Source organism: Lepus europaeus, chromosome 14 (genome assembly GCF_033115175.1).
Source record: "Lepus europaeus isolate LE1 chromosome 14, mLepTim1.pri, whole genome shotgun sequence".
Taxonomy (NCBI): Eukaryota; Metazoa; Chordata; class Mammalia; order Lagomorpha; family Leporidae; genus Lepus; species Lepus europaeus.
Genome location: NC_084840.1, coordinates 43,353,405 through 43,373,410, shown reverse-complemented (window position 1 = coordinate 43,373,410; position 20,006 = coordinate 43,353,405). Strand labels below are relative to the sequence as shown.

The following is a 20,006-nucleotide window of genomic DNA, read 5'->3' as shown; positions in this document are numbered from 1 at the left end:
ACCCGCATGGGAAACCAGGAGAAGCACCTGGCTCCTGGCTTCGGATCAGTGAGATGCGCTGGCCGCAGCGGCCATTGGAGGGTGAACCAATGGCAAAAAGGAAGACCTTTCTCTCTGTCTGTCTCTCTCACTATCCACTCTGCCTGTCAAAAAGAAAAAAAAATATTTTCCCCAAAATAAACTTCTCTTTTCACTCTGGTTTCCTGAGAACTTTTGGAAGTAACTTTCTACTATTCAAGGGAGTTCCATAGCTAGGAAAGAAAATTCCCCCAGAGCAGTGGACAGCGTCACAGGTCTGACTGCAGCCACTGTTTATACGGAGGCTGAGGAATATCGATGGTGGCAGGGAAGGAAATCTCATGGTGCCCGGGGTCAAGGTTTGGACAATACAGCTAAGACTGATGGAAGGACAGGTTATGAGACTCTACGGGAAAAAAAAAAACCTGAAAAGAAGGCTCAAGTAACTGGGTTCCTTTCAACCATGTGGGAAGACTTGGATTGAGTTCCTAGCTCCTGGCTTTGGTCCCAACCTGGGGTCATTGTAGGCTTTCGGGAACTGAATCAGCAGATGGGATCACTCTTAATCCTCCTCTCAAGCCAATTAATAAACTCTTTTTAATTTTAGAAAAAAAGAAGGAATACATCTCTACCAGACCTAGCCATGAGGTCTATGGATAGGAGGGAGAATGGTGGTGTCCAGTAGTGAACTAGAATGGCCATTACTGACATCACTGAAGTTTAGCTGTTGTGTTGATACAAATACATTCTGGTGACAAAAGGCTGTTTCCAAACAAAAATAGCTATTCCAGGACTCTATTCAGGATAGCTCTAGAAAAGTAGAACTTGGTGCCAGGAAGTCAATAGTCCAACCAGCGAATGAAAGATAATCAGTCTAAAGCAATAGCAACACATCAGTCCATATCCCAGGGCACTAGCAGTTGTTTAAAGCAGAGGATCTAGCAGAAATGGTGGGGAACAGAATGCCAAGTTGTACACAGGAACAAAACTAGGAACAGAGAAGGAGCAATGGGATATTCAACAGCCTGGACTAAATATGTCCAGACTCAGACAGCAAAATTCAGATGAAAATGTAAAATGAACTTTATTTGTACCCACAGATCAATAAGAATGGGGGACATTCAAGCTATCCATTGTCTTCTTGTTATTTGTTTCCACGACTAGTAGTTGACATTATTAAACACCACGTGCATCTGTGAGAATTTCTTGACTCTGAAATCTATGTACCAGAAAAATATTCCCAGGAGAGGCCCAATCTATGTGAGACAACACACTTAGAAATTGTGCCATGGTGATCACTAGACACTGAGGTATTTCCATTGGTAATAAGAAGTTAGTAGAAGGGATTTCTTGGTTCAGTGAAGACTGCTTTTAGCAGAAGCATATTTCATATACAGAATAAATTCTTATTTAAAAATTTGGAAAAGGAAATGCTCCACAAAGATCAAAATTTCATAGCTTAGAATTAAGGATGGTTAGGATGATACAAGAGTGTCCCTAAACCAAGCACTATACATCACTTAAGTTTCACCTAATAGAAAGCCAAAGCTGCTACAAGCTAACAGTTACTCATGTATGCATTTCAAGCTATGTGGAAAAGACAGAGAATATATGCACTTTCCTCACATCTTCTAAAGGGAGCCAAAGCATTCTAAACCTTATTTTCATCCACTTTGTCCCCGATTCACATGTAGTGAAACCATACTTCTTAGGTTCAGATTTATGTATTAATAAGTCAATGTATTTTATGTATTAGTTTAACTTCCAGCAAACAAATGAAAATATTCCAATGGATTCAAAATCCACATAATTAGTTTGATTAATGTGCTTGTTAAAATAAATACTGGGGAGCCGGTGCTGTGGCATAGTGGGCTAAGCCTCCGCCTGCAGTGCCGGTATCCCATACGGGTGTTGGTTCGAGTCCTGGCTGCTCCACTTCCGATCCAGCTCTCTTCTATGGCCTGGGAAAGCAGTAGATGACCCAAGTGCTTGGGCCCCTGCACCCACATGGGGGACCTGGATGAAGCTCCTGGCTCCTGGCTTTGGATCAGCACAATTCTGATCATTGCAGCCATTTGGGGAGTGAACCAGCAGATGGAAGACCTTTATCTCTGTCCCTCTCTCTGTCTGTAACTCTACCTCTCAAACAAATAAATAATACATTTTTTAAAAATGCAGGAAGCTATTTCAGTTCAAACTTTACACAAAAATTAAATGCACACATCATTAACATTTTCAAAGGTGTTTAAAAAGAATGCCAGTTTTTTAAAATGTGACATACATTAAATAGTGGAGCTATTAAGCCAAACATTAACCTTACTATGTCTGGGCAGAAGCAGTTTTACAAGATGTTTTAGGGTCTTCTCCCCAAGACTGACTTCTTGGGGATCTTCTTTTTGAATCTCATTGTCATCACTGCTGGATACAGAGAAAATGTCCCTTTAAAAATTCACTGGGACTCATTATTTAGCCTAGTGGTCATGGCATGCACATCTCACTTTGGAGAGCCTTATTTGATTTCTGACTCTGGCTTCTGACTAATGAAGATCCAGAGAGGCAGCAGTGATTTCTCAAGTAATTAGGTTCTTGTCACCCACATGGGAAACGGGATTGAGTTTCCAGCTGCTGGCCGTGGCCCCAGCCCAGCCCCAGCTATTGTAGACATCTGGGAAGTGAAGCAGCAGGTGAGAGTATTCTGTCAGTCTCTCTGTCTCTCAGATAAATAAATACCTTTAACATTTTTAATCTAACACATCATTATCAAAAATAAGATGCCATTGGCTTACTCCCTAAATTATACCTGTGCATTTTTTGAAAAATAGAACCCTTCGCCTGGGCAGAAAAGTATTAACATGAACAACAAAGTCATCAAAATCAGGCAACTTTAAGATAGACTTGCAATCTCAAGGTGTCTATAGATGCAGCAAAGGGTTTATAGATTCTCGAAGCCCCTAGATTGTAGATAAGCACACTTGGTTCTGGAGCGCACGTGCAACTTGGGTATGTACCTGCCTCGCAGATGGCCTCTGGCTGCCATCTCATCTACTTGACACCTATGTTGTGTCCATCACGTCCCGCCCAAGGGCAAAGTACAAAATGAGACTCAGAGTCTCAGATTTCCTGGTGGCCTCCAGCTTGGTTTTGCTTTTAATTTGAGGAACAAAAGTGACTGGAAGGGTGGTGGCATATGACTCATAAATGGCTCTAGGAGGTATCCCTCCACTCTGAAGCGTTCTCTTGTAACTCATGGCCTTTACGCCATCTGTCCCACCAGGAAGTCATCCTGCAAAACCTATCCATTTCAAATGTACAACACGACAAAAATGCTAGCCACACAATAACTGCAGCATGCAAATACTACAAGTCAGACACAGATACTGTCACATGAAATTAAGACATCAGGTGGAGGAATTTATGACTGAAGAAATAAAATATTTAATTAACAAAATATTTTTTCAAAATCCAACCAATATTTAATTGCAACTGCTCACTTCAGAGGAATGTGGCACATCTTAATTTTATTAGTGTGAGCTTTGACTTTTTTATAATCCACATTAAAAGCACATAGTCCTCTAAAACAGAACTGCAGTAGTCATATTCCTATTAGTTCCTGTAGCAAAGGCGTCCAAATTGAACTCTACTCATCCAAACTTATAGTGCTAAGAAAGTTCCTAGAAAAACAGAAACCTGTATAATAACTTATTTTAAACATTAAAATTTTGGGTACTAGACATTTGTTAACTTTATTGATGTATCAGTACTACCAAAATGCAAAGAATAAATAACTGTCCAGCTATCAAAGTAGGTTTAAATGGAATTATGCTTAGTTATCTTCATTAGCAATCTTCTATCAGTAATGACAGCCTAGAAAGGTGTAAATGCAACGGGATTGCAAAAAGTTCATGGAAAATACATATTATTAAAAAAAAATTCATTTCCAAAAAACTTTGCACCAAAATAACTTACTGTTAATTCAGTTTTCCAGGAACTTTTAAAAAAAAAGATTTATCTATGGTGCAGGCACTGTGGTATAGCAGGTTGGGCCTCTACCTGTAGCTCTGGCATCCCACATAGGATCTGGTTCCCACCCCAGATGCTCCTCTTCTGCTCCAGCTCTTTGCTTGTGATCTGGGAAGGCAGCGGAGGATGGCCTGGGTTCTTGGGCCCCTGTGCCCATGTGGGAGACCTAGAGGAAGCTCCTGGCTCCTAGATTCAGATCAGTTCAGCTCTGGTTATTGTAGTCATGTGGGGAGTGAATCAGTGGATGGAAGACCTCTCTCTCAAATAAATAAATAGATTTTTTTAAAAAGATTTATTTATTTATTTATTTGAAAGGCAGAGTTAGAGAGAGAGAGAGAGATCCTTCATCCACTGCATTCTCTCCCCCAAATGGCCACAACAGCCGGACCTGTGCCAGGCTAAAGCCAGGATCCAGGATCTAAGAGCCACCTCTAGGTCTCCCATGTGTGTGCAGGGCCAAGTGCCTGGGCCACCCTCCACAGCCTTCCCAGGTGCATTAGCAGGGGGCTGGATAGGAAGGGAAGAAGCTGAGAATCGAACCTGGTACCCAAATGGGGTGCCAGCGCTGCAGGTGGCAGTTTCACCCCCTATGCCACAGTGCCGGCCCCTCTAGGAACATTTTGAAACACCCTCATATGCAGTCAGACAAGAGGGTAGCAGAAAGGTGAAATGCATATAAAACTTGAAAGAACATTTATAATTGAAAGCATACTTACTCTTTTGATACCCTCTAAGAGGATGAAGCCTGAGTTTTTCAATAATATCAGTGATGATCAAGGATGAAATAACCAGAGATACTGGCAGGTCAGGCAAGGTATCTGGTAATACATCAACGGTAGTATTAATGGTCTTCTGAACCTGTTTGTTTTTTTTTTTTTTTAAAAAAAAGAAAGAAAAGAAACATTAAATTACTGTGCTTTGTTCAAAATTCCTTCAGTAGTCTGAAAGCAGCACTAAATTTATTATATACATACATTATGTAAAATACATATGTTATATAAAAATAATATATAATGTATACATACATTATATAAAATACATTTATTAAAAAATTAGAAGCTTGGTTTTCAGCTTCTCAGGTTTAAGCTCCACAAGGTTCTGAACTGTTTCTAAGGCTGTAATAAGGATTCACATCAATGGAACACTTTATTCAATTAAAGATCAATCTTGGTAAATACATATGGAAATATAGTAGGCTCTTAGTAACAGTGGAATGGGTAATTCCTTCCAACTCTAAGCAGAACCTCCGAGAGTTCAGCCTCAAAGAGGTAAGGGGATGAATATTATCTTAAAGTATCTATAAAATACCTTTGACAAGCTTTATATTAATGTTAATGGTGAAATCTTAAAAAGTTTTCCCCCTGGGAATTGGCATTGCAGTATAACAGGTAAAGTCACTGCCTATGCCAGCATCCCATATGGGTGCTGGTTCGAGCCCTGGCTAATCCACTTCCCCATTCAGGTCCCTGCCAATACACTTGGGAAAGCCCAAGTGCTTGGGCCTCTGCAGCTTCACGGGACTCCTGAAAGAAGCTCCTGGCTCCTGGCTTAGGTCTGACTCAGCCCTGACCATTGCAGACATTTGGAGAGTGAATCAGCAGATGAAAGATCTCTCTCTGTCTCTCTAACTCGGCCTTTCAAATAAATAAAATAAACCGTAAGGAAAAAAAGTTTTTCCCCTGAGGCGAAAAACAAAACGAAGATACCACCATAATTATTTCTATTCAACACTGGAAATTTTCACCAGCATAATAAGGCAAGAGAAAGAAATAAGCAACATAAGAATTGGAAATAAAGAAAAAATGTCATTATTCATAGATCACAAAATTGTATATGGAAAAATGATCCCCCAAATGGATAAATTATTTCCAAATACCAACAACAAAGAGTTAGAAAATAAGATTTAAAAAACTTATAGCATTCGGGGCCGGCGCTGTGGCATAGTGGGTAAAGCGGCCATCTGCAGTGCTGGCATTCCATATGGGCGCCAGTTCGAGACCCGGCTACTCCACTTCCAATCCAGCTCTCTGCTGAGGCCTGGAAAAGCAGTGGAAGATGGTCCAGGTCCTTGGGCCCCTGCACCCACGTGGGAGACCCGGGAGAAGCTCCTGGCTCCTGGCTTCGGATCGGCACATCTCCTGCTGTTGCAGCCAACTGGGGAGCGAACCAGCAGATGGAAGACCTCTCTCTGTCTCTCTGCCTCTCCTTCTCTCTCTGTGTAACTCTTTCAAGTAAATAAATAAATCTTTTTTTAAAAAATACTTATACCATTCAATGCAATTTAAATCAATATCCCAACTTTTGTGGAAAAAAAGCTGATTCTCAAATTTATATGGAAATACAAAGGGCATGAAAATCTCAAAGAAAAAGAGCAAGACAGATTTACTCTTCAGGATAAACAGAACTATTATAAATCCACATGAACTAAGACAGTGTGATGTTAGATCAGGAGTAGAAAACTGGACAGTGAGACAGAGCAGAAAGGCCAGATACAGTTCAGTGCATGTACATCTGATTTATGACTGCAGAGAAATGTGGGAAGGACAGACTTTTTGATAAATGATGCTTAATCCATTAAATGTTTTTTGGGGAAGTAAAATAGTAAAACCTGACTACAAACTGCACAACACATACAAAAATCAGTTCCAGGTAAATTTTTAAATAAAAGTAAACAAAAAGACAATACAGTCTCCCAGCATTACACAGAGGAATACCTTTAGGACTTTGAGGTCCAGATTCACAGTGTGACAAAATCTTTTCAAAAAACTGCCCAGAAGTGCTACTGATACGTTACTTTTAAATTAAGAACTTCTACACATCAAAATATACCATTTAAAAGGCTGGAGGTAGGTCACAGAATGTGAAAATATTTGAAATACCTATAATCAACAAAGGGCCTACAAATGTGAATATTTAAATAACTCTTCCAAATCAATTTTTAAAAAAGATTTATTTTATTTGAAAGGCAGAATTAGAGGCAGAGAGAAAAAGAAAAAGGGGTCTTTCATCCACAGGTTTATTCCCCAGATGGCTGCAACAGCTGGCGTTGGGCCGATCCAAAGCCAGGAGCCAGGAGCTTCTTCCAGGAGCTGGATCAGAAGTGGAGCAGCCAGGACTCAAACCAGCGCCCATATGGGATGCTGGTACTGCAGGCGGTGGCTATGCCACAGCGCTGGCCCCCAAAATCAGTTTTAAGATAAGCAACATAACAGAAACACGGACAAGATGAAAAGATGTACAACCCCACTAAATATCGGGGAAATGCAAATTAAAAGTGCAATGAGACTCAAGAACGTACCCCACCAAAACAGCTGACAGAAGAAAAAATGTACGGTGCCAGTGCTGGTGAGCGCGTGGAGCCATGGGAATGCTCATTCTCTCCTAACAAAGTCTGTACTATAGAAATCAGTAAGACTTGGAAACTGCTTGGCATTATCTGTTACAACTAAACATTTGAATCATTTATGACCGGTCAGTTCCACTCCTGGGTACTTATCCAACTGAAATGCTTGCATCTATGTCACAAGACACATGTCTAGGTATGTTCACAGCAGCATTCTTTGAAATAGCTCAAGCTGGAAACAACCAAAATGGCCATCAAACAGTGGAACTGATACATAAATTGTGGTATTTTCATGAGAGGAAATTCTCTACAGCAATTAAAATGGATGACCTATAGCTATATACAAAATGAATTACCCTCTCAACCATACTTTTAAATAAAAGAAAAGAGACATAAAATATATATCTTGGGGGCCAGCACTGTGGTGGAGTAGGCTAAGTCTCCCCCTTGCTGAGTCCACATCCCCTGTGGGTGCCAGTTTGTATTTCTGCTGCTCCTCTTCTGATCCAGCTCCCTGCTATGGCTTGGGAAAGCAGCAGAAGATGGCCCAAGTGCTTGGGCCCCTGCACCCATGTGGGAGACCCAGAAGAAGCTCCAGGCTCCTAGCTTCAGATCGTCCCAGCTCCAGCGATTGTGGCCACTTGAGGAGTGAACCAGTGGATGGAGACCTTTCTCTCTGTCTCTCTCTCTCTGTAACTCTCTCAAATAAATACATTTTTTAAAAAATATATATCTTACATAGACATTATATACCGTATGTACATATATGTTATCTATAATTTTGCCTTATGAAAATTTCAAAAACAAGCAAACCAATCTGCGGTATTAGAAGTCAAGACAGAAGTTACCCCTGGGGAGGAGGGAAAGGGAATCCTAGCAAAGAAGATGTGTGGGTAGATGGGGCTGGCCAACTTTACCATCTTAATCTGAGCAATGTTTACACAGGGTCTGCTTGTGGCTCTCCATTGATATTGTACATTTCTATTCCCATGTCAGGTACTTTGCTGTCCCACACTTAAGTGAAAAATTAAATTAAAAAAATAATAGAAAGACATGTAGCAAAGGATGAGACATCATAGAAAAGAATCAACAGCGCGGTGCGCCGGCCGCAGCGCGCTACCGCGGCGGCCATTGGAGGGTGAACCAATGGCAAAAGGAAGACCTTTCTGTCTGTCTCTCTCACTGTCCACTCTGCCTGTCAAAAATTAAAAAAAAAAAAAAAAAAGAAAAGAAAAGAATCAAAAAGGTGACCAAATTCCAGATAAACTATCATGTTACAATACTGACTTTCCTTGAAAGGTTATAAATTCAATTTCTTTTTTTTTTTTTTTTTTTTGACAGGCAGAGTGGACAGTGAGAGAGAGACAGAGAGAAAGGTCTTCCTTTTGCCGTTGGTTCACCCTCCAATGGCCGCCGCAGTAGCGCGCTGCGGCCGGCGCACCGCGCTGTTCCGATGGCAGGAGCCAGGTGCTTCTCCTGGTCTCCCATGGGGTGCAGGGCCCAAGGACTTGGGCCATCCTCCACTGCACTCCCTGGCCACAGCAGAGAGCTGGCCTGGAAGAGGGGCAACCGGGACAGGATCGGTGCCCCGACCGGGACTAGAACCCGGTGTGCCGGCGCCGCGAGGCGGAGGATTAGCCTGTTGAGCCACGGCGCCGGCCCAATTTCTTTTTTTTTTTAAATTTATTTATTTGAAAGTCAGGGTTACACAAAGAGAAAGGAAAACACACACACACACAGAGAGAGAGAGAGAGAGAGAGAGAGAGAGAGAGAGAAAGAGAGAGAATCCTGCAACCGCTAGTTCACTCCCCAAATGGCCACAACAGCCAAGACTGCGCCAGGCCAAGGCCAGGAACCAGGAGCTCCTTCCAGGTCTCCCACATGGCTGCAGGGGCCCAAGCATTTGGACCATCTTTTGCTGCTCTCTCAGGCCATAGCAGAGAGCTGCATTGGAAGTGGAGCAGCTGGGACTCAAACTGGCGTCCATGTGGAATGCCAGCATCACAGGTATCAGCTTTTACTCACTATGCTACAACTCTGGCTCCTGTAAACTGAACTTCTAAAGCTCTTGGGAACTCCTCAAGTGTTTTACAAGGTCTTTGGGGAGGAGGGAGGTTTAAATCATAAATCTAGATTGAAATGTTGCAGCTTCTTTGATACAAAGTACAACCCTATGGTTTCCAAAGTTATCCTATGCATTCATGTATTATCTTAATTATCCTAAGTGAGGACATATTCTAACAACAGTGTAATTTCTCATATTGTACATTACGCACTGTGCACCTCTTTCACAACAGTTAAGATACTCTAATTACTTATCTATTTTCCTCTCCTCTGAGAGTGTATAATCGCTGAAGGGCAGAGACTGCCATATTTCTTGACTGCTCTGGACATAGTACCTAACACAGAGCCTGACCTGTAATGTGCACTTAATGAATGTTTGCTCAGCATATAAATGAAATATCAAAAAATAACTTGAATTTTGTACTTTAGAGAAGTGAAAATTATACTTTTCACAGTACCTTGCAAACTAATATTAGTAGGGCATTCTTTTTTGACCTTCTTGGATAATAAAATTCTCACAGCCTGAAAATTTTGCCTATACTGTTCCTGTTTTATGGATGACCATTTGAGGCCTTTGAAGCCATGTTCAGTCAAAACATAAACTCAATATTATTTTCAAATAAATATCATGTGTAAATTACTTGTGAATTTATATAAAAGATGTTAGGCTGTAAATGGCTGTTCAATTGGAATTTTTTATTTCCATTTAGAACTGAGAACAATTATGAAAAACATCAGGTTGGTAGAAGAAATAAATGTAGATCAATTTTCAAATTCTTCACTTCTTAATTATTTGGAAATAATATCCCATCTCACACAAAAACATAAAAAGTAATTTTTTAAAAATTAGGTGTTACACTTTCTTCCACAATCATATGGGTAACAGTGGGTTTTTTTTCTTTCTTTCTTTCTTTCTTTCTTTTTTTTTTTTTTTTTTTTTTTGACAGGCAGAGTAGACAGTGAGAGAGAGAGACAAAGAGAAAGGTCTTCCTTTTCCGTTGGTTCACCCCCCAATGGCTGCTGTGGCCAGCGCACCATGCTGATCCGAAGCCAGGAGCCAGGTGTGTCTCCTGGTCTCCCATGGGGTGCAGGGCCCAAGCACTTGGGCCATCCTCCACTGCACTCCCGGGCCACAGCAGAGAGCTGGACTGGAAGAGGAGCAACCGGGACAGAATCTGGTGCCCCAACCAGGACTAGAACCTGGGGTGCCGGCGCCACAGGCGGAGGATTAGCCTATTGAGCTATGGCGTCGGCCCCTGCAAACTTTTTGAAGTACCCTTGGGTTTTGTAATTTAGAAGAAGACTAGAGTAAATTAATTTTAAATTTGTTGAGCTCTACAAACTTATGATAACAGAAAACTCAAAAATCTCAAAATCTTGTAGCAGAAGAAATCAAAATACCATACCTCAGTTACTGCTATAGAAAAGATGAAGCTGGGAAGTGTGGTGAGTACTACACACATCATCATAACAGGTCTCCTAGCAAAGGAGAAAAAATAAGCAAAAGCAATAATGTACAAGATCAACACTTCCTGTTACATTTTGCTAATTTTGCAGTTCCTGTTCCATTCATCTACAGTTTTTTCTGAGAAGCTACTGCTTTCCTATTTCCATTTCCCAAATGTTTGAGTACGGCAAAGAGGAACTCGTGCAAAAACCACATTGCTTTTCCTGAACAAAGGGTGAGAGATTTCCAAATAATCTGAATAATGAGCAAACCACTGACTTCTAAAGCATCAAAGAGCAAGTCAAATGATGCTGGACAGCTGCATAATCCATTAATTAGAATCCTACCCAAAAGGTCAGGCTCTGGTGACCAACTGGGAAAGAACAGCATGACCATCTCAAGTTATGTATATCCTATGTTGCAAAATTGATTTTCCAAAAATACATTTAGAGACGATAAACTATTGAATATTTAAAGATAACTTAAACTAAAATCATTTAGATATTTTTTACTTGAACCAAAAAATTACATACATAGAAAAATGACATACCTTTTAAAAGTTGTTTTTGGAGCTACTTCTTAAACTTTACATGATCAAATAGTTATGGAGATATGGTATGGATACTATTTTATCTTGTGACAGAAAAAAGATACAATGTGTGTTTGGAATTGTTTATTTAAAGGAAGACAAAAGACACTCAAAGTTTATCTGTAATGAAATATTTACCCCACTTTTCTTAGTTAATATATATTAGTTACATTTATATGATTATGTGTTTCTAAGTGCAAGAAATGTTGGATGCTTCCAAAAGATTAACAATTTCTCCTTGATCCTCTTATGTCTCTCTCATCCCAGGCTCATCTTAGATATTCTAGGTGAAAACATAATTTAGCAGGTAAAATTGCCTCTCTCTCACAGCCAGATCTAATGTTACTTAGCTAAAACCAGCTTGGATGGGACTTCAACTTGGTAGCTTTGCCTCTTTGTTGGAGCTCAGATACAAGTTTCTGCAGCATTTAGCTCAAAGAAAGATTGGCTAAACCATGACAAAATCCTTTTTTTCTCGAGGTGACCTCTAAAAGATGAAAGCGCCCCAGGGATTATACCTGATCTCTTCTTCATCCAGTCCTATAACTTTAAATACCACCCACCTGCCCATGACCCTCAAATATATGGGGGCCCTCTTCCTGATTTCTAGGCTTGTACACCCAACAACCTGACATCACCACTTGGATGACAGAAGCAATGTCTAAAGAGAATCCACATCCTGCTCCATACATGTTCAACTCCATCTTTCAATCCTGTCTGATATACTGCTGAAACCAATTTCAAATCTCTTTATTATCATCTTTCATCTAAGACATTTCCTAAATAGCTTCTATTAGTGCTTTTATTCTTGCCTATCAAGCTTCTCCTTTTTTTTTTTTTTTTTTTTACTGGAATCATGTTTTTCAAATGTAAAACACAGCTGTCACTACACTGCTTTTACAAATTTCCAGTGCTGAGCCTTGGGGTGGGGAGCAGGAGAGCAGAGGGAAGGGTAAAGTGAGGGGTTAATTATTTAATGTACCCAGAGCTTCAGTTTTGAAGAATGAAAAGGGTTTTGTGAATGGAGCACTACAATGTGATTGCATGTTCACAAGAAAACAACAAAGTTGTGGCTTGTGAACCCAATCAATCATTGTAATAGAAATACTGCTGGCTTGGACAGAAGGTGAAAGAGATGGGAAGAAATGAAAAAGGGATGCTAACTTCTGGAGGTCTAGGAGGAAACTGGCTGATAGTGCTATTTGGCTCCAAATACCTTATCCACAAAAAGGGAAGAATGACTCGTATGGTTTGAATAGGACAAGGTCCTGAGCTCATACAGATGGTTAAATCTCAAGTCATTAAGTTGATGGCACTAAGAACATGGAATCTTTTTTTTTTTAACTTTTATTTAAAGAATATAAATTTCCAAAGTACAGCTTATGGATTACAATGGCTTCCCACCCCCCCATAACTCCCCTCCCACCCGCAACCCTCCCCTTTCCCGCTCCCTCTCCCCTTCCATTCACATCAAGATTCATTTTCAATTCTCTTTAGATACAGAAGATCAGTTCAGTATATATTAAGCAAAGATTTCAACAGTTTGCACCCACATAGCAACACAAAGTGAAAAATACTGTTGGAGTACTAATTATAGCATTAAATAACAGTGTACAGCACATTAAAGACAGAGATCCTACATGATATTTTTTAAAAATTAATTAATTTTCTATGCCATTTCCAATTTAACACCAGGTTTTTTTTTTTCATTTTCAATTATCTTTATATACGGAAGATCAATTCAGTATATACTAAGTAAAGATTGTATCAGTTTGCACCCACACAGAAACACAAAGTGTAAAAATATTGTTTTAGTACTAGTTACAGCATCCCTTCACATTGGACAACACATTAAGGACAGATCCCACATGGGATGTAAGTACACAGTGACTCCTGTTGCTGACTTAACAATTTGACACTCTTGTTTATGGCGTCAGTAATCTCCCTAGGCTCTAGTCATGAGTTGCCAAGGCTATGGAAGCCTTTAGGGTTTGCCGACTTGGATCTTATTCCAACAGGGTCATAGTCAAAGTGGAAGTTCTCTCCTCCCTTCAGAGAAAGGTACAGAACATGCAATCTTAATCCAATTATGGTGTCTAGAAGGTAGGCCTAGTTGGACCTTCTTAGGTCATTAGGAGTATGTCCTTGGAAGATGGTTCTTGTAAGAGGATTAGTTACAAGAGGTAAGTTGGGCCTAACCATTCTTCCTGCTTCCTGGCTTGCCATGTGACTGTTCCACCACATACTCTCTGCCATTCCTGTCCTGTCCTCTGGCTCCACCAGGTAGCCTAACCGACCTCTGACTGTGATCCTCCAAAACTGTGAGCCAAGATAGACTTCTTTCCTTCATAAGTAGCTTATCTTAGGTATTGTATTGTAGTCATGAAAAGCTAATACAGAAAAAAGTTCCAAGGAATGGAATCATTACTGAAAACGTGGAGGCAGCACTGGATGTGATTAACTGGCAGAGGCTCAAAGTTTGAAGGAGCAGGCTGGAGAAAGTTGAGAAAGCTGTAAGCAGGGCATTATGGGGGATTCTGCTGAGGGCCTTGAAGACCAGAATGCTGAAAGGAACGTGGACAGTAAAGATCTTGTAGATGATATCTCAGATGGAAATGGAGATTCTATCAGGAATTGGACTAAAGACCCCTTTGATACCTGGTGGCAAATAAACTAGCTGTACATGTCCCTGTCCTGAGACTTTGTGGAAGACCGAACTTACAGCTGGTGGACTAGATTCTTTGATGGAGAAGATTCCAAAACAGCGACAACATAGATATCATCAGCTGCTTTCAGTCACTTTTACAGTGAGAATCAAGAGCAGAAAGGAACACAGCAGAACAGTTTGAAAAATTTGCAGCCTAGTCAGAGAAAGAAGGAAGGAAAAGCTTGTTTGGGATACAAAAGTGAGGTAAAGAAATCAATTGCTAAGGAGACTGGTGCAGTAAAAGGGAGCCATGTGCCAATCAGCAAAACAATAGGAGAAAAAAGGCCAAAATGTTGTCCCTCCCATCACAGGCCCAGAGACCTGGAGAGCAGAATTTGCTCATGGGACCCTAAGGTCAGCTCTAGGGTCTGGCTTGCTGTCAAAGCGCTCCAAGTTTGCTTCAGTACTGGTACAAGTGGGTCCATGCGTGGCTCTTGCTGGTGGCTGACTTTGGTACCGTCCACGTGATGATGCTGCAGGTGTGCAGAATGTACGAGTCATGTTGGCTTCCATGGGGATTTGACTGGAAACAGAGAGGCCAGGCAAAGCTGTGCTGCAGGACTGGGTGATGCCTGGGAAAGCTGTGGGAGTGAAGCCACAGCAGAGATCCCAGAAGGGTAGAGATGCCAGCAACATGAAACCCTGAGGAAAGCTGCAGACACTAGCACACAGCCTCAGGCAGCAGCCATGTGACAGGGATCTGTTGCAGGGGTGGAGCCACTGCACAGAGCCTCTCCTAAAGCAATGCCAACCAGAAATATGGGTTGAAGTTGCTGCAGAGTTCCCATCTCAGCAATGATGCAATTATCAGACATAAGCCTGACTTAAGGTGCTGCTGTTGGACCTCTGTGCTTCTGTAATAAACTGGCAATGAAAAGGACTCCCATGGGTGGGGTGGGGTGGGGTCAATGAGGAAAAAATTGAGCTCAGTCACAAAGGGTTAAACATTACTGCCCGTGGAGCAAAAATTCTGACCCTGAGATTACTCACAGAGGAAGCATGGTGGGCGGGACAGGTCAAATAATAATTTGGGAAATGACTCTGCTCAGAAACAAATAAAGATTCTCTTTTACCTAACCCGTGAGTCAAAGTTCTCCTGCCTGGCTTTCCAGGCTCGAACAATCCGGCCTTAACTCTCCAGTACATAATCACATTCTCACTTTCTCCTCTCCACAACAACTTAGTGAGGTCATACTGCATGCTAGGTACCGGAGGAAAGCAGGTTACAAATATCACTCTAGCCTCTGGGTGAAATATCACCCCTCTTTTATAGATGATAAAAGAGATATCGAAAGTTTAATTAGTTTGTCCAAGGTCCCACCACAAGGTGAAAGATGACTTCTAATCCTGGTCTTTCTGACCCCAAAATTCACACTCTTAGTCACTCTGCAATACTACCCAGCCCATACCTACTCACTCCTTTCTAAATATGTTGGTTTTCTCCCACCTGTTAAAGGAAAGGCATATTCCTACATGAACTCCTGATTCATACTCATCTCCTTCCTCCGGAATATCTTCCCACTCCCATCTTTCCAACTCAGATCAAATTGAACTTTTCTTGCGAAACTTTTTGTGACTACCCCCAAACACAATGTTCTCTTAATGAATCTAAGTCCATAAACCTCCCTCATTGAAAACCTGCAATGCAAGGTCCTGGGGTGGGCTGAGGGGCTAGGGCAGCAGGGCAAGGAAAGATGAATCAAAAGGACACCTCTCTGCTGTCAGTATTTAATACTGATGACTCTCTTATCTGGTCTAATAAAGGACTTGTGGAAATAAATAAAATGACACAAAGAATGCTTCAAAATAATGACTCTGTGTTAGCTCAGTTAAATTTGGTAATTAAATACACAGGCCATCCTTTCCTAATGGAGCTGTAGGAATATCACGCTTTAAGAAAAAGTGGGGATGATTGCTTTAATTCTTCTAAACTCTATGTATGTCCACACTGTCACTTGAGTGATCTAATAAATTTTTACATTTATGATTTTAAAACTACAGTAGCTGGCTCTGGGGATGTCTCTGCCTTTCCCTGGATGGCACAAGCTAGCAGGGCAGAGTGGATCCTCTGCACCCTGTGACTGTGGAAGCCTCGTGTACTAAGACCACGGGAGCTCTGTGACTGCACAACAGGGCACGGGGTGCAGCTGTGTCTCCAGGAAATCACTGTGTGCAGCACCAAAGGCTCAGCGCTCCCTGATAACCTGGGTGGGTCACTGCAGCAGGATCCATGACCACGCAAGGACTGCAGACATCTGCTGTGTGGTTCAGGTGGCAGCGCAGGGGAGTGTTACACCCGCTGTGCGCTAACCCAGGGCACTGATCACCTTGAAAGAGAAGTGAGGGTGTGATTATACCAAAAGGGGTGATCATACTCTCTTCCCTGCTGACAACAGAGGAGATCTCCCACACCCAACTTGGGTGTGACCCTGAATACCTGCCCCACCCTGGGGCACTGAGCAGAGCTCCCAGACCACACCCTTAACACACATCTGGGTATTCAATGAAAAAGAACATCATAAAAATGTCCATACTACCAAAAGAAATTTACAGATTCAGTGTGATCCCATTCAAAATATCAATGACATTCTTCTCAGATCTAGAAAAACCGATGCTAAAATTCATATAAAAACACAAAAGAGCCTGAATAGCTAAGGCAATCTTACACAGAAACACACACACACACAACACACACACACACAAACGCTGGAGGCATCCCAATAGCAGATTTCAAGACATACTACAGGGTACTTATAATTTTTTTTTTTGACAGGCAGAGTGGACAGTGAGAGAGAGAGAGAGAGACAGAGAGAAAGGTCTTCCTTTGCCGTTGGTTCACCCTCCAATGGCCGCTGCAGCCAGCACACTGTGGCCAGCACATCGCGCTGATCCGAAGCCAGGAGCCAAGTGCTTCTCCTGGTCTCCCATGTGGGTGCAGGGTCCAAGGACTTGGGCCATCCTCCACTGCATTCCTGGGCCATGGCAGAGAGCTGGACTGGAAGAGGGGCAACCGGGACAGAATCTGGCGCCCCGACCGGGACTAGACGCGGTGTGCCGGTGCCGCAGGCGGAGGATTAGCCTATTGAGCCGCGGCGCCGGTCCAGGGTACTTATAATTAGAACAGCATGATACTGGCACAAAAAGACAGATAGACCAGTGGAACAGACTGGAAACTCCAGAAATCAATCCACACCTTTACAACAAACTAATATTTGATTAAGAAACTAAAATCAATCCTTGGAAAAAGGACAGTCTCTTCAATTAATGGTACTGAAAAAACTGATCTCTGTTTGCAGAAATGAAACAAGACAACTACCTTATATCTTATATAAAAATCAATTCAAAATGGGTGAAGGATCTAAATCTATGACCTCTATCTATACCATCAAATTACTAGAGAACACTGGGGAAACTGCAAAACAATGGTGTAGGCAAAGACTTCTTGGAAAAGACCCCAGAAACACAGGCAATCAAAGCAAAAATAGACAAATGGAATTATATCAAAATGGGAAGCTTCTGCACTGCAAAGGAAATACTCAGGAAGGTGAAGAGACAACCAACAATATGGGAGAAAATATTTGCAAACTATGAAACTGATAAAGGATTGATATCCAGATCTATAAAGAGCTCGAGTAACTCAACAACATCCAAACAAACAATCCAGTTAAGAAATGGGCAAAGGACTTGAACAAGCATTTTTCAAAAGAAGAAAATCAAATGGCCAACAGACACATGATAAAATGCTCGGGATGACTAGCCATCAAGGGAATGCAAATAAAAGCCACAATGAGGTTTCATCTCACTTCAGTTAAGAATGGCTCTCAAACAGAAACCAACAAAGAATAAATGCTCATGAAGATGTAGGGAGAAAGGTACCCTAATCCACTGTTGATGAGAATATAAACTAGTGCTGCCATTGTGGAAGACAGTGTGGATATTCCTCAGAAAGCTGAAAATAGATATATATATGACCCAGCAATCCCACTCTTGGGAATTTACCAAGGGAAATGAAATCAGTATATGAAATCATTATCTGTACTCCTGTGTTTATCGTAGCTCAATTCACAATAGCTAAGATCTGGAATGAACTAGATGTCCATGAACTGATGACTGGATAAAGAAATTATAGTATGCATACACTATAGAATACTACTCAGTCATGAAAAGAATGAAATACAAAATGGATGTAACTGGAAACTATCATATTTAGTGAAATAAGAGCCAAAAAGACAAATACCATATGTTTTCCCTGATTTGTGGTAAAGAATAGAGTACCAAAAAACCCATGTATAGGATTGAAATAAATTGACATTTTGTGCTTCAATGATTGTTTACACCCCTGAATAGTGTTTTTTTTCCTTACTATTTATTTTTTAATTAATTTATTTTTTCTTACTCTTACTTAGTGTAGGGTTAATATTATGAGTATAAAGTAATGAGTACAAATGGGAAAACTGAGGCGCAAGTGTAAAAAGACCACCCAGCCCAGAAGTTGAGCCAAGACTACCCCTTACTCTTCCACAGTAGCACACACACATGTAATGCACGCCACCAATAACATCTGTATGCTATAAACAGACTGGCTAACCTGAAAGAAATGAACCCATTCTCTTCTGCCCCTGAGAAATCACTGGTAAAATACCATTTAATATTGGTGATTAGCTTTTTCCCAGCGCACTTCCGTTTCTCAGTGGGTCTGTCATCCTCTATAGACCCAGTGTCAATCGTTTTGTCACACTTGACTGCACGCTATCTGTTCCTTGCCTCACCATGCCCAGTAGTTAATCAACATAGTATTCTTTTGCTCTTCTCTCCCCCACTACATGCAATAACTCACCATATTCCATGAATTCTTCATTTCTCTTGCATCAGTTTCTTGTGTTCCATGACCTTTTACTGTACATCTGAGTTTCTAGCATGGGTTCCCAAATTTGTATATATTCAGACCCAGTGTTAGGCCATTTTCCTGATTATTTCTGTTCAAGAAAACTCGAGGAGCATTTTCTAAACTAACACTCTGACAACCATCACCTGCTGCTGTCCTTGTTTCTTTTCTCCCCCTCATTCCCTAACTGTCCCTGTCCATAAGGTAATACAGTCATGCACCACTTAACCATGAGAAGTTCTGAGAACTGGGCTGTTAGGTAATTTCATTGTTGTGTGGACATGATAGAGTCTACTTACACAAACCTGGATGATACAGCTCAATCATTCAACGTCACCTCTCAGGTCAATCAAGAGATGCTGGGAATACAAGATGTATGAGTATGAGGCTGTTGCTGGTATAACAGGGCTGTATTAGTCTGCTTTTCATTACTTTACCTTGAGAAGAACTTTTTTTGGGGAAAGAAGAGGTTTATTGAGGCTCACAGTTGGAGGTTACAGTATTGAGCAACCCCACAGTCTCATGTCTGATGGAGGCTGGTGATGGTGGGAGCAGATGCACAATCACATGGTAGGACAGGAAGCAGAGAGAGAGAACCTAGGCTGAACTCCAATTCAAATAATCATACCTCTCAGGAACCACTGTCCCAGGCATTCCCCCAGGGTCCTAAAGACTCCCACAGGCCACACCTCACACAGCATCATTAGGCCGTATTTACCTGTAATCCATCAGATATTAACATTAAGACATCAGAGTTTAAGACACTTTGTTCAACCCATAACAATGGTGTATTGTTTTGTAGGGTTCTTTGAAAAAGTAAAAGGAGTACAGGCTTAAAGAATGATTAAAGCATATAATTTATTAAAGACAAATCAGTAACATTATCATTGATTGTATTTATCAAGCATAATGTATTGTATATAATTGCATATG

General features: G+C 41.2%; 1 protein-coding gene across 2 annotated transcripts in view; it reads right to left on the bottom strand.

Moving 5' to 3' along the window:
• The window catches only part of TMEM236 (transmembrane protein 236), a 53,861-nt gene that overhangs the window by 16,189 nt on the left and 17,666 nt on the right, over nucleotides 1-20,006 (bottom strand). For both annotated transcript variants that reach the window (XM_062210523.1, XM_062210524.1), the window contains exons 2-3: nucleotides 10,852-10,924; nucleotides 4,755-4,896 (exon numbers count right to left, since the gene is read on the bottom strand). In XM_062210523.1, the coding sequence (XP_062066507.1) occupies nucleotides 4,755-4,896; nucleotides 10,852-10,924 (215 nt within the window). The remainder of the gene's footprint in view (nucleotides 1-4,754; nucleotides 4,897-10,851; nucleotides 10,925-20,006) is intronic.